A 27,712-nucleotide genomic window follows, 5' to 3' on the forward strand; every position below is an offset into this window, starting at 1 on the left:
TTTGAGGTTTCAGCCTTTAATGTTTTTTCCTCTTTTTTTTTTTCTAGGAAACAGAAATGACAGAAAGGCTCATGAAACTGTTGTTCCTTGTTCAAGCAGCGTGTGTGTCTGTGTTTGAGAGATTTGGATAGCTCAGAGCTCTGTGAGGATGTCAAGTGTTGCTGACTTTGATTAAAATGATGGTTTTGTCCCACAAGAGATGGGAAGACAGAAAATATGAGATTTTCCCGAAAGCAGAAATGAATTTGACTGAACTGTGAATGTGGAGCTTTAATTTCCGTGAATGCGAGAACTCTTATGGCATGAATAGAAAAACTGTATGAATAGAGAGTTCTGGAGCTTAAATTAAGATTTTATACCATAGCATTTGTTATTTTTAAATGTCCATCCTTTGAAGAAAGCTGTTTTAACCAGATGGTCCAATGCAAAATTCAAGAACAATGAGTTAAAAGTCTTTATTGTTTTAAGAAAGACTATTTATATTTATAAAATATTTTTTCCACATCAAATAATCACAAACATCATTCACAAACCTGAGGGAAAAAAAACATTTTAAATTTGTGCTACACAGTAGCAAAACTACTAAATGCTTAAATACACAAGAGCTAATCATACAGCAGAACATTTAAAGAGACAGTTCACTGAAAAAATGAAAAAGGTGAGTAAATAATGACAAAATGTTCATTTTTGGGTGAACTATCTATTAATTACTCACCCTCATGTCGTTCTAAACCCATAATACCTTCTCTACTCTTGTGAATGGCAACAGACCGACCCAGAAGAGCAGAAATTATGAACAATATGGTTGAAAAAGGACTATTTTATTAATGTCCTTACTACCTTTCTGGGCCTTGAACGTGGTAGTTCCCTTGCTGTCTACTGAGGGTCAGAAAGCTCTCGGATTTCATAAAAAATCTCTCAATTTGTGTTTAGAAGATGAACAAAGGTCTTACTTGTTTGGAACGACATGAGGGTCAGGTCAGTAATTAATGACAGGATTTTCATTTTTGTGTGAACTATCCCTTTAAGCATCATTGTCTCTAGTCTAAACCATCTGTTCTGGTCAAAATTAAATGTTTGACACTTGCTCCATGTTGGCTTTGAGGTCCGACACAAGACAATAAAGATGTTTACAGTGTTAAAAACAGAGAACAGCAGCCTTCCCTCGACACAACAGTGTGTGAAGGGACACTGTATCTCAGTCCAGTACATATCCAGAGATGCGTCACATTAGACACTAGGCTTATAGAACTTTCCCAAGCAGTATGTTGGTAATTGTCCATTTCTGACTGCTGCACTGTTGAAGGGCCAGCTGATATCCATGATCCACATCCGCACTTTCAACCAACTCCAAACAACGCTTCGACTTCCTATTCTGAATGGAGCCTCCCTGCAAGACACAATACACATCCAAATGAGTGAACAATGACATTAAATTGGTCCAGGATCATGAAGAATGTTGATTTGTATTACACTTTTTACAAAAAGAGGTAATATAATCCCTTTAATTCGAAAAACATGGAGCAGACATATCCTTTCTAATGCCGGATCCGAGCGGCACTAAGTGAGAAATCAAAGCGACACTTGCACCTCGAGAAACATATTTCTTTCAGTCAGTAAATAGAGTATGAAATACACCACCAAAGCCAGAAGCCTTCCCGAACAATGTCAAAAGGGAAGTGATGTTCTTGAAGTGGTAGCTTCTGAAGAAGAGCCTGAGGGATTGAGAGTCTTACAGTGTTGAAGGAGGCTCCGGTGACATGAAAGAGGAGGCCTCGGGCGAAGAGTCGCTCTCATCCAATCATCTGCCACCGTATGAAATCCAAGGTGTATGAAATGCCAAATGTCTCGCTACACAGGCTAAATCACATTATTGAAGATGCACAGTTGGAATATTTGTATTACTTTTATGGCATTTGTCATTTCCATGGCTGCAACATTGGCATTTGAAAACAAAATGTTTTACACTGTGCTAAGTGTGAAACTACATTATTGGATAGAATACCTTCATATGGTGGTTAGCGGTGGCAATTTAGGACAATATAGATGGTAGAGTAGCACATAGTGTGTAGTGCATTATTCAGAACTCAACTTTACACTTGAACAAAACTCTTACCCCATGTCTTAAACTTACACCAGTGACCAAGATCTTTTTTTATTTATTTAAAGTTGCGCTTTAAATAAAACAGGAAGAATTTGTTGTGTACAAGCCTGTTGCAGATATAATTTTCTATACCAGTGACCTTCAGTTGTCTGAGTATTGTTTAAATGGTTGTGTGGTTGCTTAACATGTTCAACTCACACAAATTATACTCAAGTATTAAATAACCATTAAGATGACAACTGTAGATACAGTATAAAATAGGAGCAGTGATATTAATTATAAAATATATTTTTTACTCTTTTCAATTTTAAAATGTATAAAATTAAAATGTGTGTTATACTGAATACAGTAGGTATTCACAATATAAATGGGCATGTATCTAAATGAAGAGTTAATTTGCAAAAACAGATAACTCTCAGTTTTCAAAAATCATGTTTTTTCAATGTGTATTCTAATTAATCTCAGTCACACTGCAGTTGGGTTATTTTAAGTAAAAAAAATACAGCTAATTAACACAATAAAACATGAGACCATATATATATAGTTGTATATAGTAATTAAGGAGTTATCAGTTTTTGCTAATAAACTCTTCTTCAAATGTTAATTTGCAATACATGCTTCTGAATTTGGAGACAAAAGCACCTCTCAGTCAATTATACCTTGAATTATAAACACAATTATGCTATTTTCTTGAAGTCCCACTGAGATTTAAAATAAATATTTAAATATTTTAACACCACATTTCAATAACACTTTAGTATAGGGTCCAATTCACACTAATAAGTAGTTGCTTATTAGCATGTCTATTATTAATGTATTGGCTGTTTATTAGTGCTTATAAAGTACATATGATGCATAACATCCATAATCCTACCCAATACCCTAAACTTAACAACTACCTTATAAACTATTAATAAGCAGCAAATAAGGAGTTAATTGAGGCAAAAGTCATAGTTAATGGTTAGTTAATAGTGAGAATTGGACCCTAAAATAAAGTGTGACCCACATTTCATTTAGCCCAGTTTGGGAAACGCTGTACCAATACAGTTTACTTTAAGGTCCAAATCTCGCTATTAACAAATCGGATGTATTAACAAACTATGTATTTTCCCTCATTAAACTCCTAATTTGCTGCTTATTATTAATTAGTAAGGTAGTTGTTAAGTTTAGGTATTGGGTAGGATTAGGGATGTAGAATATGGTAATGCAGAATATGTACTTTATAACCACTTATAAACAGCCAATATGTTAATAATACATTACATTTACCTTTAGTCATTTTGCAGATGCTTTTATCCAAAGCGACTTACAGCTGGGGGATACATAAAGCAACTCTTCTTAAAGAGGCAAACAGACACAGCAAGTGCTACAAGCTAGAATATTAATACGCATGTTAATAAGCAACTAGTTAATAGAGAGAATTGGTACCTATACTAAAGATTTACTATTATGTTTTATACATTTGGTGATGTTGATAAAGATGTCATTTCTCTTTTTATAACAATTCAAAAGTAGTGCTGTCAAACAATTAGTTCCAAAATACATTTTGTTTGCATAATATATGTGTGTGTACTGTGTTTATTTATTATGTATCTATAACTACGTGCACTTATAGTATATATTTTGAAAATACATTTATAGTCATAGAATTTATATAATATATAAATATAATTAATATATAAACAACATATTTTTCTGAAATATATACATGCATGTGAGTGTGTGTGTGTGTATGTGTGTGTGTGTGTGTGTATATATATATATATATATATATATATATATATATATACACACACACACACACATACATACACACACACGCACACAATACACACACACAAACAGCATACACACATATATTATGTAAACAAAAACTGTTTAGGATGTGATTAATCGCAATTAATCATTTGACAGCACTAGTCTAAAAGTAATCTAAATGTAATCAGAATATATTACCTAAAATGACTAAAATTTTCATTATGTAATTTGTAATCAGTAACAGATTAGAATTTATATTATTTGTTTCTCTCTCACTCTATATTTCAATTTTGTGAAATAGAATTGTAGTAGTATGACTCCATGCAATCTTTCGTGATCATATACATTATAAACAAGGTATTATTAAGACCCCATTCATTATAAAATAATTTGGCAAGCATCGTTGAACAGGTGTCACCTAGAGGAACACAGCATCTGCTTCAATTATGTTTTTGTTCCAAATCAGCCTCCCTAAAATAATGTCACTGACTGCTGGTGGAGCCAAACACACTAAAGGAAGAAATAACATGTGTCATGTATGCTTAACGGCGCATTTATTCATGACCTGTCAAGCGGTATCCTGGTAACAGACTGAAAAGCAGACAATGTGAGTCAATAAAAACATAATTAAAGCCATTTCTGATGCTCTCCTGTGTGTCAAGAGCCAGATCACTCTTTCACTGGCTTTGTCATCAATTATTCATCGCACCTAAAAGGCCACAATGGATTCGGCCCACCCGATTCCATTTTAAATAACCTGAAGAAAAAAGGTGTCTGTCTTTATCCCTCTGAGCTCGTGTGAGACATTAAAGCACGTCCCGAGGGTTTGTGTGAGAATTGATATCGTTCCTACTCTTACACTTTTCCTGTAAGCGCATGTTTGTTCATCTACTGCGACATCTCTCCCAAGGGGGCAGCATTACCCTTTCCTAATAACCCCATTCTGACATTTCCAGCACACTTCAGCTAAACCTTTTAGACGACACAGCCTGCTGTGACATATATTAATTCACCTGACTTTTAATAGAGAAGCATATATTACATGCGGATGAAATCAAGATGTCTGCTACGATCCAGAAAGGTGCTTGAATTGAATTAAGAGAGCTTTACAACACACACACACACACACACACACCTCTGAATTATTAATGCTCGATATCCAGAAAGTGTCCACTGCAGTCACACAGCCGGAGGGCTAACAGATGCTGCAAATTGACAGAAAATTTTAAGGGAAAGTTTTGAACTAGTATTTCAATGATATCAAAACTTATTAAAAAAAAATGGAACGATTTTGACAATGGCTTTAAATGAGCTGTGCAGTAAAGGATGTCTGTGTGTAATGAGGATTGTGTAGAATGCAATGAAGCTCTTTATGGCCAGGGTTTTTAAAGCTTATTATAACTACAACTAAAACCATAAAAAACTGACCAGTTAGCAAAAACTGACCACTGCAATACTCCACTTATTTAGAAGTAGGGCACCAAAACCAGGATAAAAAAATGTTTTGAGCGTACAATTGATTGTTTCTCATGAAAGTATACCTGAGTAAAGAGCCAGGAGAGCTTCATGTGCTTGTTGCTGGCGTAGCTGCATTCTAGCAGTCGCGGCCGGCCGTTCACATCCACCAGGCACTTGTTATCGTCGTCGTCGATGGTCGGACTCAAGCCTCCGACGTGCAGCTGCTGAGAGCTTGTGTAGTACACATTCTAAAACAACAGAAGAGACAAGCATGCTTAAATGATGCATTCATATCCATGTAACTAGACTACATTTTGGACACAAGAAATGTTTCTCGAGCAGCAAATCAGCAGAATAGAATGATTTCTGAAGAACCGTGTGACACTGATGACTGGAGCAATGATGCTGGAAATTCAGCTTTGCATCACATGAATAAATTACATTTTACAATATATTCAAATAGAAAACAATTATTTTAAATAGTAATAATATTTCACAATATTACTGTATTTTTGATGCAATAACTACAGCTTTAGTGAGCATAAGAATCAATTTCAATATTTTGTCCCATTAAAATGTATTAAATACATTTTGTAAAGAAAAGCATGTTTTGTTAAGAAACTATTACATGAACACTTATATGTTGAACATTGAAATAAAAATATATAAATAATTATTTGTAAAAATAAAAATACTTCTATTGAAATTCTAACTAAATGACTTTTATTCACATGAACTTTAGTTTGTTGGCATGAGGCAAAAGAACGAAGTCTCTGATATTCAATATTTGCTTTGAATCACTAATGCACATTTTGTTGGACCAAGTCCTAAATCAATAGCCCTCATACTTTAATCGCTCGCCTTACTGAAAAACAAGCACTTTCAGAAAGAATTCATTTCATGCAATATGCCCGCTTTTTTTTTTTTCAGGGTCTGGATGGATTGATATTTCACTTCAAAAGCCTGAGCCTGGAGAGGTGCTAACAGTATTATTGATTAGATAGCTCATGCAGCGCATCACAAAAAGGCATACTTCTCTCAAATACATAGATTAAATTGGTTGTATACCATCTAGAGCAATTTTAGCAATGGAACAATTGTGTTACTATCAGTCCTGTAACATCTGATACAGAGCTAGGCATACTCCTCTTCTCCTCTCTGGTATCGTTTGGGAGCTACCATGCTTAGACGGTTTTTGTTTGTCAAGAATATGTATTTCTAAGATTACCTCGGTACACCTGAGCCTACAGTAAAATCATATCAAATCGTTTGACTTTGGAACGGCACCAATGCAAAACTGCTCAAACTTTTGTGAGGCACCTTGAAATGAAAATCTCTGCAAACACAAAGACTGAAGAGCCAGCGAGTGCATCTCCACAGACACATAAAACAACTGATCATTCATTCACAACGGAAACAATACATGTCCTTCGGGACCCTTTGATGAGCAATGGAACTGTGACGGGAAGGGATGGAGGGCTAAAATGGGAAAGGGAATAATATAATAGTGAAGAAAAACAAGGACTGAACTTGCTAGGGATTCATTTAACACTGCTTGAGGAAAAGCTTGCTTCTTAAGAGATTTATGGCTGTTGTATGGGAACAATTGTTCCTTTTGCCCAATGAATGGGAGATACGCACTGAAAGAGAGAGGGAACGTGATATGCTTCATTTCCAACATGCTCAAATCCCCGAGCAACTGCCACGGTGTTAATACGCTTAGCTGAGGTATTGTCTAACGGCCCATTAAAGATAAAACTAATCCAGAGACGGCTCACATCCTATCAGAATGATTCAAGTCAGTTTAAGTGTGCAAATAGACATGAGATGCACTGTAAATTGTGCAAAAATTGTCTGGCTGGTAGAGAACTTAAATGTATATCTATATTTGCACACACACACACACACAGAAAGTGTGTGAGACAGTGAGAGAGCGAACATTTACATTAAATCCATCATTTCTTGAAAAAGCTTATCCCCTGTAGGATTGCAGGAGTTATATCAAAAAATATATAATTATTATTCTAATAAAAAGTAAAAATTGTGCATTTCATATATATATATACAGTACAGACCAAAAGTTTGGAAACATTACTATTTTTAATGTTTTTGAACATTTGCTTCTGTTCATCAAGCCTGCATTTATTTGATCAAAAATACAGAAAAAAATTATTATTGTGAAATATTATTACAACTTAAAATAATAGTTTTCTATTTGAATATACTTTTTAAAAAAAAATTTATTCCTGTGATGCAAAGCTGAATTTTCAGCATCATTACTGCAGCCTTCAGTGTCACATGTAACATCCAGTCGATCACATGATCATTTAGAAATCATTCTCATATTCTGATTTATTATGACTGTTGGAAACAGATCTGCTGTCTAATATATTTGATGAATAAAAGGTTAAAAAGAACTGCATTTATTCAAAATAAAACATTTCTAATAATATATATTAATATATTTTGATCAATTTAACACATCCTTGCTGAATAAAAGTATTGATTTTATTTAAAAAAAAAGAAAGAAAAAAAATTACTGACCCCAAATTACTGACCAGTACTGTATATTGTTATTACAAAATATTTATATTTTAAAAACATAGCTTTTTTTTTTTTTTTTTTACTTTTTTTACTAATTATTCAGCAAAGTATCCTAAAAAAGTATCACATGTTCTGAAAAAATATTAAGCAGCAGAACTGTTTCCAACTTTGATAATGAATCATCATATTAGAATGATTTCTAAAGGATCATGTGATAATGATCCTAAAAATTCAGCTTTGCATCACAGAAATAAATGACAATTTAAAGTAATTATTTATATTAAGTTGTAATAATATTTCACAATATTACAGTTTTTTCTGTATTTTTGATCAAATAAATGCAGGCTTGATGGACAGAAGAAACTTCTTTCAAAAACATTAAAAATAGTAATAGTAATATATAGTAATATATATATATATAAAATTAATATCTTAGAACACATACCTATCCATATGTAGGAATGTGGGAATTATAGGAATTATATAAAATATATTATTTATTACTATTATTATTAATAATAAAAATAAATAAAATATTATTTGCAAAATAAATAGTTTTGAATCACATTTTATTATTTTGTATTATATATATATATATATATATATATATATATATATATATATATATATATATCAGGTAATATCTAATAGGAATAAAAAAGCAACAATAATAACAAGTTCAAGACATGGAGCCTCTAAAATTCCCTATAACTAGCCGTGGTGTATTTCTGATTTCCTCAACAGATTCTAGAAAGTTTCGAATCAGCAAGAATAGAAAGTGAAAACACTATACTGCATTGCTTGGCACCATTGTGTCGTTTCCAATAAGAGAGCTGGAAGCGCACACGGATATGAATTCAGCAGGTGTAAGAGACCCAGCTAAGTAGTTAAAATCATGCTGACAGTGCTCTTCTCTGTCTTTCCCTCCCTCTCGCTCGCTCTCATTTATATATCTCTGTCACATATTCACATTCTACAATTCGACCACATCTAAATGATGCCCCTGTGGTGGTGAAACAACCCTCCCTGGTTGCGTTCTAAGTCATTGCTCTTTATTGAGATTCATTATAGTGACTACAGCCCTGGAATCTGTCTAAATCCCAAATTCCCTGGAGAGTCTATGCTTTATGGAGAAAGCTCCCTATTTTTACGGTATTTTTGCAGGGTATCGTTTGTCGTGGAACCTGGTTGTGTAATACACTCTGAATAAGACAAAAAAAAAAACAGACTGGATTGCCTAAAGTAGCCCAACTGTTTAAAAATTAATATTTCGAGCCTCAGCACAAAATAATGAAGATGTTTTATGCAATACAATGACTGTTTTATGGGGTGGAGAAATTGACAGTTTATCACTGTGAAATGCTGAGATCAATTGTGACGGGAAGATGGGAAAGAGCAAGCCAAGTGCATACAAGCCAAATCTTCATAAAAGAGAAATCTTCATAGAGGAAGAAATGTCTTTTAACTCACATTTCCACCATGAATTAAACAACTGTAGTGTGCAGAGCCTTTGTACAGAAGATAGGAATAAGGATGAATGATATAGCTATAAAAAATTCAATGTTTATATTTTTCAGACTTTTGATATCTCAGCACTTGTGTATTTGCTCTGAAATGGTTTGTTTATTTTTTCATCCAAACAGCCATAGTTGCCGAATAAATTGCTGAATGAAACTTTTAATAATAAAAGTTTTAGATACAAAAGCTAAAATACAGTTACCGTTTGAACTGATTTACATAAATGGACCACAGTTTTTTTTTAATAAGCTTTTAATAAAAAAAAAAACAATTCTTCTTTTACTACATGAATTAAGGGAAGAATCATACCAAAGTGATTATTTCAGTTGTAATTAACACTTCTGTCTAGTGACAAACATATTATGCTTCAGATTAATGAATCTTTTTGGTTCAGAATTATAATTGATTCATTGGAATGGACAGTTTTAAGTGATTCGCATAAATGAGTCGAAGTAATCAAGTTAAACCTTTTCAAAAAAGGTTTAAATTAGAGACACAATTAAAAGCATTCTCATATTTGTTAGGTGAATGTATCAATCAATGTATACAGTGAATGTTGAAGCTGTAGCTTAGCGGTTAGCATAAATGTACTAGAATCTAAAACATTTAGCCATGTGCTCAAACAGGTGCAAATAAACTTTTTTCTCATCCCGTTCCAACTGTTTCTACCCGGTATTTTCTGTTCTTGACATCTAGGCCAAAAAGAAGTTCTTAAAATGTTTCATTTCACATACTGTACAGATATAGTGAGAAACATGGAAATACTCTGAAATTAGAAACATAATATATTATTATTATTGAGTTTACAGCGTATGGTGGTTTTGGAGTTGCAGAAAAAAAATATTTTTGTCTTACTTAAAATACATTTTAAACCTCACGTTGATGTTTCTAGATTTAAATCTAGATTTGAATTCAGAGTGACAGTATCGATAGTCTATGCATGCATGACCTGACATTTTATTCGTATCCAAAATGAGGAGATGCTTCATTCATACTCGAAGCCTGAGGGCGCTCTCGCACATAAAGTTCAAAACAGACTCATAGAAGTATTAACCTATGGTGTGCAGGAAATGCCTAATACGGACAAATGTATTCTGAAGCTGAGCTGAATAAAAAGCAGAAATGCTTTTACTGATGAAACATGGAGACAATAAACACACAATAGCAAAAATACATGGTTTATGTGTTTTCAAGTTATCTCCAGGTAATAAATAATCAGACTAAACTAGGCCTATATGAATAATCGAGTACTGATTGATATATCATCTAGTATAGAAACTATAAAGTATATTTCCTGCCTTATTCTGTGATAAAAATGGGAAAACGGTGTTCGTAGTAGCCATTTTAAACAAGTTAAAAAATTATCATTAGGAAAATACTGAACAAAACTATTATAGGCCCTTGCTGCAGCTAACGTTACACACAGCAATATAAACAACAGCTGTGCATGCTCTCTTCAATTCGTTCTTGTATAATAATAAATTAATAATATTAGTATACCTGTAAATGCACACCGCTCCGCTGAGAATACATTGTTGAAGGCATCTAACAGTGCGCTAAATTAATAACGTGAGGGATCGTCCCAGATGAGATTATCAGGTGAAAGGTCATCATGTGAATCATTTCTTTTACAGCTAAATTATTATTCAGTATCTTTCTAATAGTTGGATTGGACAGGCCTTCACAAAAGGGAGTTTAATTACAAAAAAAAGATTGCCTTGACAAAAGGGCACTTTGGGCATTAAGGGGAAATGTGGCAGGTGCTCAAGCCTGGTGCAGTGGACTGGACACTAACCTGAGGCGTCAGGCCATGGCAGATGTACATGATGGGAATGTTGTCAGAGTCGGGACCTTGATCCAAACACAGATCCGGCCTCAGGCTGTTCCTCAGCTACAGGCAAACACACACACACACACACACACAAAGATGCAATATATAGGCAAGCAGATCAGACCCATTCCACACTGCAAAACCGCAGAGGAGAAGATGGATTAAGAATGCAAAAACCATCTTTCTTCCTCAGTCTGCTAATGGCCGATGTGTGTGAAAATGCCCTGGAGCTCAGCTTTCCTTTGTCTTCACAATGGAGCTGTTAATTACGCTATTCCACAAAAGAATGCCAATTAGGAAAAAGCGCTCTGCTGGCCTTGCGTTGTGATAAATGAAGAAACAGCAGGCCTTGAGTAAGAAAAATAATACTTAGTATAAACTGTTTCTATAACTCAATATTATGAGAAACAATGTCGTTTATCAGATAAGCAATGTCTCTAAGCGCTAATAAACTGCTTTGAGCTATGTCAGGCTATGTTGTTATATTATTATGCCTTCAGAATGGATAAATATCTACTTTATGGATGTGCACATTTGATTAATGCAGAAAATCACGGTAAAAGTGTTGACATTTTAAGACCTCATAAGCGAAACAAAATAAGATAAAATAATGACAAAATGTATGACACTTGTCTTGAAATAGTTCACTTCCTGAAGGCAGGATGATGAGAAAGTTTTTTGATAATGAAATAGCTCATTACTTTAAAAAACAATTGTTCTACTTAATTTTGTATTTTTTTGTGGAAACTGTGATGCATTCTTTTAAGGACTCTTGAATGAATATTTGGCTTTTGATCAAATTAATAACGACTTTTAAGACTAACAAGGACTAATATATGTATATCCTAATAAGTATATATATAGAAAAATATGGCCTAGTGAAACCTGGCACTATATATCTATTCATTAGGGGTTTTTTTACACACAAATATATAAACTGCATCAGTTCTGCAAATGGACATTTAGCGATGACTGTTATTAGCCGATAAGTGGATACTCACTACACCATAAGCGATGGTCTCTGTGTAGGTTCTCATCTCAGAATAAATATTCTTCAGGAACCAGCTGAAGGGTTTGCAGCGAAGTCTCTCTCTGAGAGCTTCTCTTTCTCTGATATCACCGATATCGATCCCTGAGTCCTGCACACACAAACACCCACAAGCACATGCAGTCGTGAGCACACAACAACTCATTTACTGAGTGCAGAATCTAACAGCTAGAACATGATGCTCAGGGCTTATTGTATCAGTGCACATTTATCTCTGTCCTTCGGGCACTTATGGTAACTTCAAGAGAAGTGATGCTATATGGTGCGGCACTTCAAGACGTCGGCATGAAAGTGAGAGCTCATTAAGAAGCCAAAATAACTAGCTTAAATAAGTCATGCCATTGCATTTCAGCCCAATACAGCTTAACTTAAAATGACTAGCAGCATTTATCCTTTAACTTCCATCACACTCATTGCTTATTCAATTTATAAAACAGTGACAGACAAAAATTATAAAATCTAATGTGCAAAGGATAATTAAATTTAACTGTAGGCTACTAACGGCTTCCGAGCAATTTAGCATACTGATATACAAATATATATCTGAGACCTCAAGTGGAAATGCCTCTATTAAGCATTTTTTTTTTTTTTTTTTTAATTTATACACTACTATTTAAAAGTTTGGGGTCTGTAAAACATTTCTATTTGAAAGAAACGGATACTTTTATTCAGCAGGATTCATTCAATTGAACCAAAATGTCAGAAAAGACATTATTACAGTATTTCCTGTTATAAGTAAAATTCTGAACTCTAGATTTGAATCCAATCAGACTATAGAGCTTCAACCCCTCATATGAAGGGGGAGAGAGAGAGATGTAGTACCTGTTGTGGGACGTTCCAGGCCATATAAACATGGCTCTTGAACTCGTCCATCCACACCTCGGCCACTCTCAAGGCGTTCCGGCGGACGTGAGTTGCCAGGTCCTCTGTGTAGGGCTTGTGAGCGCGCTCAATATGAGCTATTCTGGAACAGGGCATGACCTCCACGCTTCCTCCACACAGCCACACCTGATTACACACATCAATGTCTCGTGTTTTGAATTAGTACAAGAATGAAGAAAAATTAGCTCTTGAAAACACCCTTTAACATCCATTAGACACTCCACAACAGTTGTTGTGAGTCATTAGGGAGTCTGTGAGTCATATAACAGAATAAACCAAATCAATGAAAAAAAACAACAACGTGACTCAAAACTCCATGAGGAACAAAAAGTACTGTACTTTATAAAAAAAAGGCTTTGTTGAACAAATAAGCTGAACAACACACTTCAAATCAAGGAGGCTTTTTTCTATGATTATCAACTGAAGGTTATTCATTTCCTCACAGTGGAGCACTTTTTTTTTCAAAATAAACTCTTTTAAAATAAACCACATGGTAAGAAGAATTTCAAAAGGAACTATTTGTGACCCTGGGACACAAAACCAGGCTTAAGTTGCTAGGGTATATTTTTAGCAATAGCCAAAAAAACATTATGGGCCCTATCTTGCACCCAGCGCAATTGACTTTGTACACCGACGCATGTGTCATTCCTATTTTGCACCCGCGCAAAGCGCGCTTTTCCCTCCACAGAAGCACGTCGCTAAACTAGTGAATGAACTTGCGCTCCCTGGGTGGTTCGGCGCAAAAAAGGAGGCGTGTTCCGGCGCAAACAATCCCTGGTGCTATTTTGCTGTTCCATTAAACAATTGCGCCACTGACCAGAAAAAACCTAGTCTAAAGTCAGTGGCGCGTTGCGCGTTGTTCATTATGCTATTTTAAGGGCGCATGCTTGACCATAATGTATAGCGTGCACAACGCGCATACACTTTGCTCATGTGATCTACACAGATGCAACAGTTATTTTTGCAAATCATAAATTGTTACACTAAAAAATATTAACACTTGAGATGACGGAAATCATTGTGGTGTGCCACGAAGATGTGAAAAAATAGGCACAAATCTATCTTACAAATTATTCAGGCTAATTGTAGTAATTAAGGATCAGACCTGTTGGCCAAATAGTGGCAAGACATATGTGTATATAAGTACATCTGACAAATTGTGGCTATTTCCTCCCACGCCTGTTTAACCGACGCTATTTTGGGTGGGTTTCTCCCATCCCCATACAACACAACTTCTCTGTCTTTCACTGCTCTTACAAGAACATCAGTCTCCTCGGCTGTGAACCGCTCCTGGCGTGCGCCTGGTAAATACGTCATAATAATAGCAATCCATAATGGAACTTGCGCACCTGCTTTTAAAGGGAATGTTGGATGAAGTTCTGAATGGTTTATTTCACGTTACGCCCAAACCACACCTATGAATAATGAAGCTACTTCAGACCAACCCACTTTAGATTTGCCGCCGGGCGCAAGAGCCATTTATCCCGCCGGGAAAATAGCAACAGCGCCGAGACCCGCCCACAAACTTGCGCTTCGCGCTTTGACACTTGCGTTTCAGATCGTTAAAATAGGGCCCTATGAGTCAAAATTATCAATTTTTCTTTTATGCCAAAAATCATTTGGATATTAAGTAAAGATCATTTTCCATGAAGATATTTTGTAAATTTCCTACCGTCAATATATCAAAACTTACTTTCTGATTAGTAATATGATTGCTAAGAATTCATTTGGACAACTTCAAAGGCTTAGATTTTTTTGGCACCCTCAGATTCCAGATTTTTAAATAGTTACATCTCAGCCAAATATTGTCCACTTGTCCTAATAGACCATACATAAATGGAAAGCTTATTTATTCAGCTTTCAGATTATGTATACATCTCAATTTTGAAAAATTGACACTTAAGACTGGTTTTGTGATCCAGGGTCACATTTCAGATATGTTGCCTGATTAGAGTATAAAAAAGGGATTATCCTCAATATTGAAAATGAATGGTGGCACAAGGTAAACTGTGCCCCCAGTTCTGGTCATTTCATTATTGTGAATCGTGGGGTGGTATGTCCAGATGATATAAAAAGTGACATGAAATGATTTTTTTGCTGATCATTTTGCACTCTTGTCTGTTTTAGAGTTAAAGGGGTCATTTGATATTGCTAAAAAAGAACATTATTTTGTGTATTTGGTGTAATGCAATGTATTTGCGCGGTGTAAGGTTTAAAAAGATTTGGTTTTCTTTGTTTTTTTCAACCCATTGCACTCCTCCAAAGCTTTTGAACCGAAGTAAATCTTCAGACAGGATTATATAGGCCACATTCCAGCGTGCTGAACTTCATCCAGACATTCGCACCCAAACACTTTCGTTCAGGCCTGGTTTGGTGAAACATGAAATGCAACATCTGGTCGAGGCATATGTCAGGATCGTTTCAGTGCAACTGAACTCTATGTTTAAAAGCAGCCAGTTAGCATTAGACTAAAAAATGGTTTCAAGAGATCCTGGTGGTGTATTTTCTATCTGATAATTTGTTTAAATCGGGGGGGCATATTCATTATGATCTTATTGTTTGGCAGGCTTTTAACGCTATGACTATTTGGGCGGGATTCAACAGGAAGTGGACAGATGTGTGTTGTTCCTATTTGCCAGGAGAATGATTCATATGCATAATCATTGACAACAATCCCAATGATCCATGACTGAGCCGTCTGTTCTCCCGAAGCAGTAAAAAATCATTTCTCGCATTTGCATACAATACCTGCTGCAGACAGAGATATTCAGACCGTAATCTGTCACACAGAAGAACATTTCACAAGCATGAAATGAGAATCAAACCAGCTTTATATTGTCAGGGAGACATTTAAGACTTGGTCGCTTTTAAAAAAAAAAACACCAAGAGTGATCTAAAAAGAAAAAATCTTATGTGTTTTTGTTTTTTCATTTATTTTACATCCGAGCAATAAAATGTACTAAATGTACTACTTTATTGTTTTAATCATTTAAACCTCACAAAATGTTACAAATAATCTCTAATTTAAATGTATACCAAACGATTCTGGTTCTATTCTTAAAACAAAGAAATATCATTATAATTACAAAATGAACACTGGGGAAAATATTAATTTCATTACGTTTTCTGAAAATATCTGCTATAATGCTATAATAATAAAAATAATAGCCATTATTATTTATATATTTTTTTCAGATAATTTATCATGAAATATGTTTTCAGCCCAGCATTATTATAATTATTATTATTATTATTATTATTATTAATAATACTAAATAAAAAATAGATTTAATTTTTGTAAGGACATTTAGATATTTTTAATGGAAAAGGGGATAAAATATTGATAATGAAAATATTTTTGTTGCATATTTTCTATTATGCATCATTTCTATAGGGCTCTCAGTTTTATTTACCGGTCCCCTACCTTATTTAACGGACCCCCTACCGAATCAACCACTAATAAAAATAACCAAAGGGGCGTTATGACAAAGTCATTATTCTTTACCTGGAACCAAAACAGACTGCAAATAAACCAAGCTGACATCTGACATGATCAAAGACAGTTTTCATTCTCCATCACTGATAAACAGAGCCCTTAAGCGAGAGCTAAGAATAGAAGAGCACAGATGCGTTGACCTTTTATTGAGCATGTACCCTCTTTCAAAGCGAAAAATAGCTCCCGTCAACACAATCTCAATGAGGGTCAGCAAAACGGGAAATTTTCTTTTGCTTCAGTGCCTCCAGCATGAGTTTAAATGACAAGGTGCAATCTTACAAAACTGTCCATCAAAATATCTGCAAAAAATAACTGCAGTATAGAAGTTACAGTACATTACAAAAAAGAATTATTTAATCATGATGATGATGATATTACTTTATTATAGCATCATGATATTTAAAACAGCATCTGAATATTATCTCTAAAAACAAGGCTTAAAATCAGATGCAAGATGTTTCTGAATTCAATTGATCTGTTTTAGGTTTTTTCACTGTCAACAAGATAAAATACTGATTAAAAAATATTTTTCCAGTAATCTAAATAGACAAAAAAAAGCAAGCCTCAATTTTATGATATTGTCATCAAAAATTTAGAGTAAAAATTAAAATATCTACAATGCAGAAAATAATATAAATCAATAGATGAATCAATCTCGTTAAAAAAAATAAAATAAATAACATTTAGCAAAAATAACATTTACTAAAAAAATGCATTTATAAATAAAAGATATTTATCAATAAAACGTATTCAAATTAATATAAAAAATATATTTTTTGATTATTAGGTATTTTCACTCTAATACAAGACTTGTGTTATACATATATATATATATATATATATATATATATATATATATATATATATATATATATATATATTAGTACTTTTTTTTCATATAGCTTCTGTTGACTAAAATGCAACCAAATCACAATGAAACTTGATCTAAATATCATGCCTGAGCTACAGACCTCCAAAACCCTGCTGCAGAGAGATGGACAAACTTTGTGCTTTGTTTCCTTCCTTTTTCTGCAACATCTGCAGGATTGCAACATTTGTGCGATGTTGCGTTTGGAGATTTGGGGGCACAAAGGAGCTCAGAGGATGAGAGTGTGGAATTAGGCAGAAGAGACACAGCTGTAAGAACAGATGTTGAGAGCCATTATCTCCACGCAGCACCAAATCCCACCGCACACATGGTGCCTGCCACTTCTCCAGACATTTTCATTTCCTCTCTCCTCATTGAGGCCCTTAGTGATGAAACACAGAAAAAAAAATCTGTGCGTGTAATGGAGGGTTTGATCTGCTCGGTATTGTCAAGGTGCACCCTGCATGGAGTGATTGCAACTTTGCTAGGCCAAATCACAGTGAGAGAAAGTGACCGTGTATCTGCTGTGGAGAGCTCCATTCACAGCCTGGGCTTGCATTCTGGCTGCGGAGGCTAATTACAGGGCTGCTGGGTCTGATGGGAGTCAGCAGAGGTCTGGATCGGGCTCTGTACATGTGTGATAGTGAGAGGTTAGGACCCCGCCAGTTTGGAGCGAGAAGTATGTTTGGCAGGTTATCATTAGCGAGGTGCAGAGAGCTCTACTTTACTTTAACACAGACACAGAGGTCTATCTGTAACCAGAAGCTGCAAACCCCCACATATCCATCTACCCTCAAAGAACAACTTGCATAAAGTATCTTTTCATCAAATGAAACAGCATTATTCATCGACACGCGTCTGCTCGTCTGCTCAAACTCTAGACATCCTGTCTCCTGCTGCACTTTCAAAACCTTTGTCGGCAGTACGAATATCTCTTACCCTGATTCCCAGCTCCACGTTTTCGCCTCCATAAACTTCCATCCCTTCATCCAGCAGACCAATCTCCTCGAAATACTCCCGATCCACTACAAAGCAGCCGATCAGAGCGGGGCTCCTTTTGAGAGAGGGGATACAAATGGCAACAATTAGGTTAAATGACTTACAAGAATGTATTTTACTACATTAATCATATTGTATACAGGATGAAACAGTTTCTTGAGTCATTTAACACAAAGGACACAAGTTATTAAGAAGACAAGGAGACTGATTTGTATCTTTCAGGGCTCTAGACTACGACTGAAATATCTGCAAATGCGACAAAATGGCGTTGTATTTCAGCACACAAGGCTATCAACGCAGACATCAAATGATTTTTAAGAACTGCTTCTATTTAAAGTAGTCAATCAAAAATTTTAATGCATCAATCATAAACCTGCAGTTTCATAAGATATCTTTTCGCGAAGTCGAGGTTACTTCCTAAGCACGTTATTGTTTCCTGCACTTGAAATCAACACATCACAAACTGGAATGTCTGATTTGCTGTTAAATGATTCTTAAGAAACAGTTTGTTTTAAGTGAGTCAATAAAAAATATTCATGAATCGGTCTCAAACTTGCTTGTGAATGCAGCTTCATCAGCTATCTTTACACAATGTGGTGTTAGTTACTTCCTAAGTCAGTTTGGACTGCATGCTGTTTTTATCCAGCACATGACAATGAACAAACTGCAAACCATCAAATGATTAGGAAAAAGTTATTTTTCAGTGAGTCAATCAAAAAGATTTGTAACTCAGCCTTGAACTTGCTTGTGAATGTGGTTTCATCAGATGTCACCTCGCAATGTGGCGTTAGTTCCTTAATAACTTTTAGTTAGTTTAAATTGTGCGTCTGTTACCTGAACTCAACATTGAACACATCACAGGCTGGAATGGCTGCTTTGCTGCCAAATGATTCTTAAGAAACAGTTCTTTTTAAGTAAGTAAATAAAATATAGAATCATGAATCAGTCTCAAATGTGTTTATGAAAGCAGCTTCATCCGCTATCTTTTCACAATGTGGTTTTAATAAATTCCAAAGTCAGTTTAGATTACGTACCGGTATTTCCTGCATGTCAACAAACACACTGTAAACCAGAATGTCCAATTCACTGTCAAATTATTCTTAACAAGTAAACCAGTTGATGAGATTCATGAACCAGTCTTGAACTGAGCTAGCAATTTGAATCAGACTCACTCAGTGAATCTGAATCAGTGAATCACAACTGACTCCCTCACTGAACCATGAGTCAGTGTACGGTTATGCCTTAATTGAAATGAACCAGGAACTGTTACTGGGATGTATATTTTAAGTTTAAGACATGCATATGTCCTATGTGTTATCCCACACATTAATATTCCAACATGTAATTAAATTAGGGCCGGGACTTTAACGCATTAATTGAGATTAAATAATTACACAAAAAATAACGGAATAACAGAAAAAAAATTCCCGCATTTTTAATAACTTATTTTTGCACCGCGGAACGTTTCTCACTGGATGAGTTTCGGCGGACCGATTATACTGGAGCACCAACTAGCGTTCGCACATCACCGCAACAACACATCGAGTCTCAAGTATCACCTCAACGCAAAACATATAGCAGCTAGCGTGGACTTTACACTTTATGTTGAACTATGTATTATTTTGTTGGTGCAACAGTTTATGTTGAACTCTTTATTGTTTTGGCCTAGGTTATTGAGAGTTGGACTTAGTATGTTATGGCCTCTGAAGCAACAGAGAGATGTTTTCTAATAGTCAGTGTTTCTAATGTTCTGAATGTAATTGACAGTATTGTGTTTTACTTAAAAAACACTTTACAGAAGGTTCCAGCACCTATAAGCTACCTGAATTTCTGAAATGTACTATTTCTAAATTGTTTCTAAATATGCTATTGCTACACTTAATGGCAAAAATTGCACTGGTCTGCTAGACTTGGTTGAACAAAGATAAACAATATTTAGTTGCTTAAGCTTATGTATTCAGTCATTATTCAATGGTATACTGTAAATTAATGTGAAAAAAAAATTACTTCTCACTGTTCTCAGGTCAAATATTTAGATGCGATTAAAATGCGATTAATTTCGATTAATTAATTACAAAGCCTCTAATTAATTAGATTTTTTTTTTTAATCGAGTCTCAGCCCTAAATTAAATATATATTTTCGTGTTAATTAATAATAGTCATCGAAAAAGTATTCAGATATTTTACAAAACTTATTTTTGGTTATTACTTAGTATATGTAGTTCACTGTAAGGGAATTCTGGGAATTCAAAAAAGGTTCACTGAGCGGATGCTGGTAATATCTTGCATGGTTACCTGATTGGTGCAGTTTGATTCTTCTGTGTCCACCAGGATTTAGGAGGGTTTAGATAGCGGCACCAAAGTTCCCAGTCGAACCCTTGAGCAGAGAGGGGGTACTCTTCGATCTCAAACGTGTCGTATTTGATGTTGTCGAATGATGGCGAGATGACCCGGGTTCTGTCCTCTTTGATTCTGTGAAGGATTGGTTCAGCCCTTGGATCAATACAAATAAAACATGCTTTAAGTTCACAGGCAGTAGTTTTTGCATGGATCTATCTAATTTGTTTCTTGAGAAACCCTCTGAAAACCCAGAGTACAATGTTTAATGCAGTCCCTTCCAAGCGAAAGGCCATTTCACACTTGATTATTGAAGCTGATTGTAGTTTTCACATTGGCGGGCAATGACTTCTCAGTACCCATCGATCTAAAACTTAAAATGTCATTGTGGGAGATAACGTTACTTTAAAAGACCATCTCAAAGTTGTGAAGACAGACATTAGCGCTGCATTTGATCTCGGAAAGTAGCCCCAGGCTAGCTAATAGCTGTGCTATCACTCTGTAAAAACTGCATCGAGCCCTAGAGAATCGTCCATATGCATCCGTGAACTAGAACACAGCATGAATTAAGAGCAGGAATAAGCTGACGTGCATAAGATAGACTTGGACTCCATCCAAGCCCTTTAAAGGTGTTTTTCGACATGTTGCACAGAGAATAATTAACAGGTATGTAAGTTGACAGCTGTGCCTAGCATAGTAATTGCAGCGGACAGGCACGTCTGCTCATATTCCTGCCCTCATACCCACAGGGAAGAACACACATTTCGATCCACATGTACTGTAGGTCTCCTACATTTTAACTGTTACACTGGCTTAACATGTCATTTGATAAGCATGCAGGGTATTTGAATTAATTTTTATTGGGGTCAAAAGTGCAATGAATGTAAAAGTTACAGCACTTTATACAAACAATGAGCAAAAACAACATCACACAAAGACATGTTTATACCAAATCTGCATTCTCAGCATGAAGAAGGCAGCACAGCTAGATTTTTAATGAAATGACGCATGTCTATGAGCTTCTCTGCAGTAATAATTTTTTATTAGGAGGTTAGATCAATTTCCTATTGGTTTGAATGTCTAAATGCAAATAGCTGTGTTGGAAACCTTTATGAATATTTTGCATTCCCATGATGTTTAGTCATATCAAATAGGCCGTAACAGGACATACAAATGAGATTTCTTCAGAACCTTGGGTCTCATTTATGAAACACATGCAAATTGTTCTGTGTAAATTGTTCATAAAACCATTTCACCGCACTGAATACTGTCTTTTTCAATCCAATATGGCAATTTGTATAAGAATGGCTTTACAAACAATTTACACTACTTTTCTTTTGCAGAAATGCTTAAAGAACAAATTATCTTGTTTCCATTCAATGGCTTCAACTTGAATAGCAGTATTCTAATTACATTACATTTACATTTATCTGACGCTTTTATCCAAAGCGACTTACAATTGCTATATATGTCAGAGGTCACACACCTCTTGAGCAACTAGGGGTTAAGTGTCTTGCTTAAGGACACATTGATGTCTCACAGTGGATTCGAACCCGGGTCTCTCACACCTAAGGTGGGTGTCTTATCCACTGCGCCAACACCACCCCTAATTAAAATACATACTCTGTTATAAAAAAGATACAATATAGAGAAGACAGATGGTCACTTCAACATTTTATTTTCGTTCATAACTCAGAAAATACTACAAATCTACCTACCGTAATTTAGTATAATAAAATTTAATATATAACATCAGAATATTCAGAGGTAAATCTAAATATAGTTATAATTTTGAATATAGAAGTAAATCAGAATATTCAGAGGTAAAACTGAATATATAGTTATAATTCTGAATATATAGAAGTAACTCATAATATATATTTATTAATCACATCAAACAAATAACAAATCTTCCACTATACACTATAACAGACAAATTATAGCATTTTGATGCAAATACTTTATACATTTTATTAATTGTATATATAATAAGCATAATATTTTAAAAGCATCAAAACTTTACAGAAGTAAAAACCTTCTAGCACTTTTACTAGTACTGGTAACAAAAAGACTTAAATTTCAAGTGTCACTGACCATCCGACGCTGAACTCCACATGGGCATCAAACAGGGCCACGACGGGAGCGGTTGCAGCCCTCCAGCCGCTGACCCGAGAGCGAATCAAACCCTCTTGCTTGTTATGTCGAACCACTTTAATGAAGTCGGGCCGCTGTTGGTTGGTCTCGTCCACAAACCTCTGCAGGTTTTCTGACAGTTCAGCTTTGAACAAAGTGAACGAAAGAGGGATTAACTGAAAAGAGTCTCTTCATGCAATATAAAATTCAAACCTGATACCTGCTGTTTGCTTAATCACCCTGCTGGCCTGGTGAGTTTCAGTACTCACCAGAAATGAAGCGGGGAGACCCTAGTGACACGTGTACCTGACTTTTATTACATTCTAATCAAAATTCGTTTATATAGCCTCCCCCTTCGACCTCTCAGGGAATGACTAACATGAACTGAAATGCTGAGAACATCAGACACTAATATTTGCCAGCGGTCTGTGATATTTGGAGCCTCTACCGCTGTCTACTGGTGATTACTCCCCTCCCATCTGTCTCCTCTGCTGTTTGTTTTTATTAGGCAGAGAGCCATCATCCTGTCTCACCACAGCAACCAGATGATGTGAGGTGGGGCCACTGTCAATCTGTGGGAGAATGAAACGTCCAAACCTCTGCACCTCATGTTAACCGCCCAGCCCACTTACTATATCCCACACTTGCTGAGTAAAGGGTCACTGTAGCATAACTGCTGTGAAGTCATTTTTCTGGAAAAACCAAATACTCTAGAGGTGACTGAGAGCAAATAAAAGCTTTTGCTTCTGATCGGCCTGAGATGAACCCGGCTCAGTAGTGTACTTTACTGCACAGAGCCTGTAGTTATCTTCAGAAAGTAGTCAAGTCTTAAGCAAATTCTACACAGGGGTTTTTCAAACATTTTGGTGTCAAGGACCAACAAATGCGTTTATCCCCGAGCAGGGACACAATATCTTATTATATTTCAGTGTATACAGACCTATTTATAAAAAAATAATGACACTATATTTAAATATTTGTCTTACTTCAGTCAGTTTTGTTATGAAACCGAAGGACACTATTAAATTACTAATCTTTAAAATATTTATTTATTGGTTTTAAGTTTAAGTAAAAGTGTATAATATTTATTTTATAATTTAATATATTAATAAAATATTAAAGGGGTAATATGATGCGATTTCAATGTTGCAAGCTCTTGGTGCATAAAGAAGATCTGTAAAGTTACAAAGACTAAAGTCTCAAATCCAAAAAATATATTCTTTATAAAAGTTAAGAGTAAACCACTCCCCCCTAAAACGCCCCTTTTAAATATGCCCCAAGATGTTTACATCACTATGTGGGAAGATTAGCATAACGCCGCCCAAATGTTCACGTAAATAAAGAAGGCGTAACTTTTATTCTCTGTTGCCACTGCTGCCATGATGTGGAGTCGCTGTGTGTTTCGTTGTGAAAGAGAAACTACTTTGTTTGGCCTTCCAAAAGTGTACATAACTAGAAATCAGTGGTTAAGTTGTATTTACGAGAATGTTCCAGAACAGTCCAACCCAAATATTCAGATGTGTGCTGTGCATTTTATGGAGGATGAGGACTGTTTCCTGAACCATAGCCTACAATGCATCTGTGGCACAATGGCTGTTTCTATAAAGTTGGGCAGTTCAAACATTGCAAGGACAGTCTGGACAGACTCATAGCCTGTAGGTACATTATTTATATTTAAATAATTTGTTATTGATGATTCAAACGCAAGTTTTGAGCAGTGTAAAGTAGGCTTGTTGTTTGTCGTTTCTCCAATCACAAATGCAAACATGGTTTTATGTTTACGCAATGCGATATGCAACGTATCGCTTAAAAAGACAGAATAAGTCATTATAATCAGTAATTATGTCTCCACTGGATGCAACAAATGCCTAGTTTGTAATGGGTTTTATTGGTTTTGTCTTGTCTAGCGTTGTCCGGATCTCAAACAAATCTTTCCAGTTAACTGGTTCTTCTTAGTGAACCGGTCGAACCAGTTCAACAAATCGAACTGAATTGTTTGAAATGGTTTGCGTCTCCAGTACACACTCATCCACAAATGATTTAAGTTATTCGGTTTATAAATGTTCCTTATACTTCCTCTGATTCAAAATAAACCAATATCCTGAGTTATTAATTTCCTCCTAACAGTACATTGATTGAACTGCTAAAAGTGAACCGATGATGGTTTGTGCACGAGCAGAGCAGCTTGAGAAGGCATATGTTAAGGTGCGTAACATTTCTGTCACACAGTTGAGTCATTCGGCCAATAACAATGCGCTGGATAGCTGGCCAATCAGACCACATGTCGCTTTTTCAGAACAATTATTACAGAACTAAGCCTTTCAAAAATCAATGCGTTTCAGAAGGCGGGGCATAGAAGAGAAACAATAATGTGCATTTTATGGAAAATAATGTTTTTGTTTTTACCTTAATCTGCATAAACACATTTCATTACACCAAATAAACAAAATTATGTTGTTTATTAGCGGCATCATATGACACCTTTAAGCAGAATATTGCTATGCATTACTTGTTGTTTTAAAACATTTATTTTTAATTTATCAATTTTATTGCATTGACAGTGTATTTTATATTTGATATTATATAATCATTTAAAAAAATATTACAATCATATTAAATTAAATATATTTCTATTATAAACTATATTCATTACCGACTGACAGTGTTAAATACTTGCAATTATTATATATAAAGTATAATAAATACTAATAATTATATTAATAATATTACTAACAACTTTTATGTATTATTATTAATATTTGTTTAATTCTTTTTTTATTACCTTTCTTACATTAAGTGTATCTTATATATTTATCATTGCATAACATTAAAATATTATCTGTAAAATATTAATATTTACAAAAATTTACTAAATTACTAAAATCTTTAAAACCGTATTTGAAATTTTTACCTTAAGGTTTATAATTGATTATATATATTATATATAAATGATATTTAACAGTATTACTTATTAATTTATTATTGCAATATTAATATTATCAACACTAATTTATGCATATATTTTAAATATTTTGTAAAAGATTCAAAAATTCAAATTTTTTATTAACATTTCAAATGTTCAAGTTAAATTCAACAGGTGACCAGAAACTCCTTATGGACATGATAATATGTAAAAAGAAGAACTTAGAAATAAACATAAATTAAATTTAAAGAAAGGAAGCTGTGGATTAAGCTAATAAACCCAGTTATACTGTACTCTACATGATACACTGTATGTACTAATGGCACAATTATTAATTCATTTATCTATTTATTTTAATTTTACTTTATTGCCAGGTAATGCTTGGACTAATATAAAGAATATAAAGTATTTGTACAAATGTAAATATAACCCAAAGCAGAATATATGCATGCACATGTCAAAACATCTACAAGAAACATTACTCCATCTGGGCACCTTTCAGACACTATGATTTTTCACACATCTCAGATACCATTTAGGACAGATAATATGCAATATGGCAGTGAATTTCTCTTCAGAAAAAGAATTGGCTTGATTAAACTGACTCCTTCTAGACCAGAATGTTTGTAAGAAAAATGACTCTCTTCTGATGCCAAAGCATAAAACATTTAGTTCTGCATATGGGATACATGTACATTGGCTGCCCATAATCCCCTAGTGTTATCATGTTACACACCTCAAAAATATGCATTATGCATCATAATCTGTCATTCATGAGTCAATCCCCACTGATGGAGTCCCTGTATGCCCCCAGCAAATCAAAATATTAGCACTGGGGCAAAAACAAGCCCTCACCGTTGTTGCTGTTGTCATCCACGAGGATAATCTCCTTCAGTAAGTGGGAGGGCGTTCGATGGATCGCCGAATGAACGGAACGCAAGATGACCGACAGCGCCTCGTTCACAAAGATGAAGATGATGCTGACTTGTGGTAGACTGGAGGGGTACGAGATGTTTCTGCACCTGCATAAATACAGGATCACACACCTGAAAAAGAAGTCTTTTCAAGATTAAATATCTCAAATATTTTTCTTTTCTTGAGTTCTGCCTTTAATCACAATGGAAACACATTTGCGACTGGAATTAAATTTCAGTTGGAAGAGGCAAAAAAAGAGGTGGTTATGTATTTTGAGTTAAATATTTAATTAAAAATGAAAGAGCAAGACTGTTTTGATTTAACACAAACATTTTCCATAGGCGGTTTGAACAATCACATAACCGGAGGCGTTTAATTCCAGTTTGACACTTTGAAAGATTACGTCTGCACCAAATTTATTATTGCTCAGTCTCATATAAATACGCATCCACATGGATGTGACATCAAAAAAAAAAAAAAAAAAGTTATATGCTATTAGCAAAATTAAAGCCATGATCTATCATTGTACAGAAAGATAAAATAAATTATAAAAATATTTATAATTAATATAAAATATTTTCCTATTTAATATAAAATATTTTCCTATTCCTTTTTATTTTACCTCAGATAAACAACATTACATATCACACGGTGTTATTACTTAACAAAAATTTTGTTCAATTTCAAAAAAACATGTGAAAAAAGTTAGAACACCCTATGATTCAACTGCAGATCCACTTTTATTAGCAATAACTTGAGTTAATCATTTTCTGTATGACTTTATCAGTCTCTCACATTGTTCTGGAGGAATCTTGTCCCACTCTTCTTTACAACGTTGCTCCAGTTTATTGAAGTTTATTCTTTTCAGTTTATTCTTTTCTTTTCAGCCGTTCTGTTG

General features: G+C 34.7%; 1 protein-coding gene across 1 annotated transcript in view; it reads right to left on the reverse strand.

Moving 5' to 3' along the window:
- Positions 1-440: 440 nt before the first annotated feature.
- LOC113043240 (polypeptide N-acetylgalactosaminyltransferase 18-like) overlaps positions 441-27,712 on the reverse strand; it is a 53,714-nt gene continuing 26,442 nt past the window's right edge. Inside the window, exons 3-11 of the mRNA XM_026202486.1 lie at positions 26,755-26,921; positions 22,938-23,121; positions 20,802-20,999; positions 18,447-18,561; positions 13,084-13,269; positions 12,215-12,352; positions 11,178-11,273; positions 5,404-5,568; positions 441-1,390 (exon numbers count right to left, since the gene is read on the reverse strand). Coding sequence (XP_026058271.1) covers positions 1,244-1,390; positions 5,404-5,568; positions 11,178-11,273; positions 12,215-12,352; positions 13,084-13,269; positions 18,447-18,561; positions 20,802-20,999; positions 22,938-23,121; positions 26,755-26,921 — 1,396 coding nt within the window. The 3' untranslated portion in view covers positions 441-1,243. The remainder of the gene's footprint in view (positions 1,391-5,403; positions 5,569-11,177; positions 11,274-12,214; positions 12,353-13,083; positions 13,270-18,446; positions 18,562-20,801; positions 21,000-22,937; positions 23,122-26,754; positions 26,922-27,712) is intronic.

This window comes from Carassius auratus, chromosome 25 (assembly GCF_003368295.1).
Source record: "Carassius auratus strain Wakin chromosome 25, ASM336829v1, whole genome shotgun sequence".
Classification (NCBI taxonomy): Eukaryota; Metazoa; Chordata; class Actinopteri; order Cypriniformes; family Cyprinidae; genus Carassius; species Carassius auratus.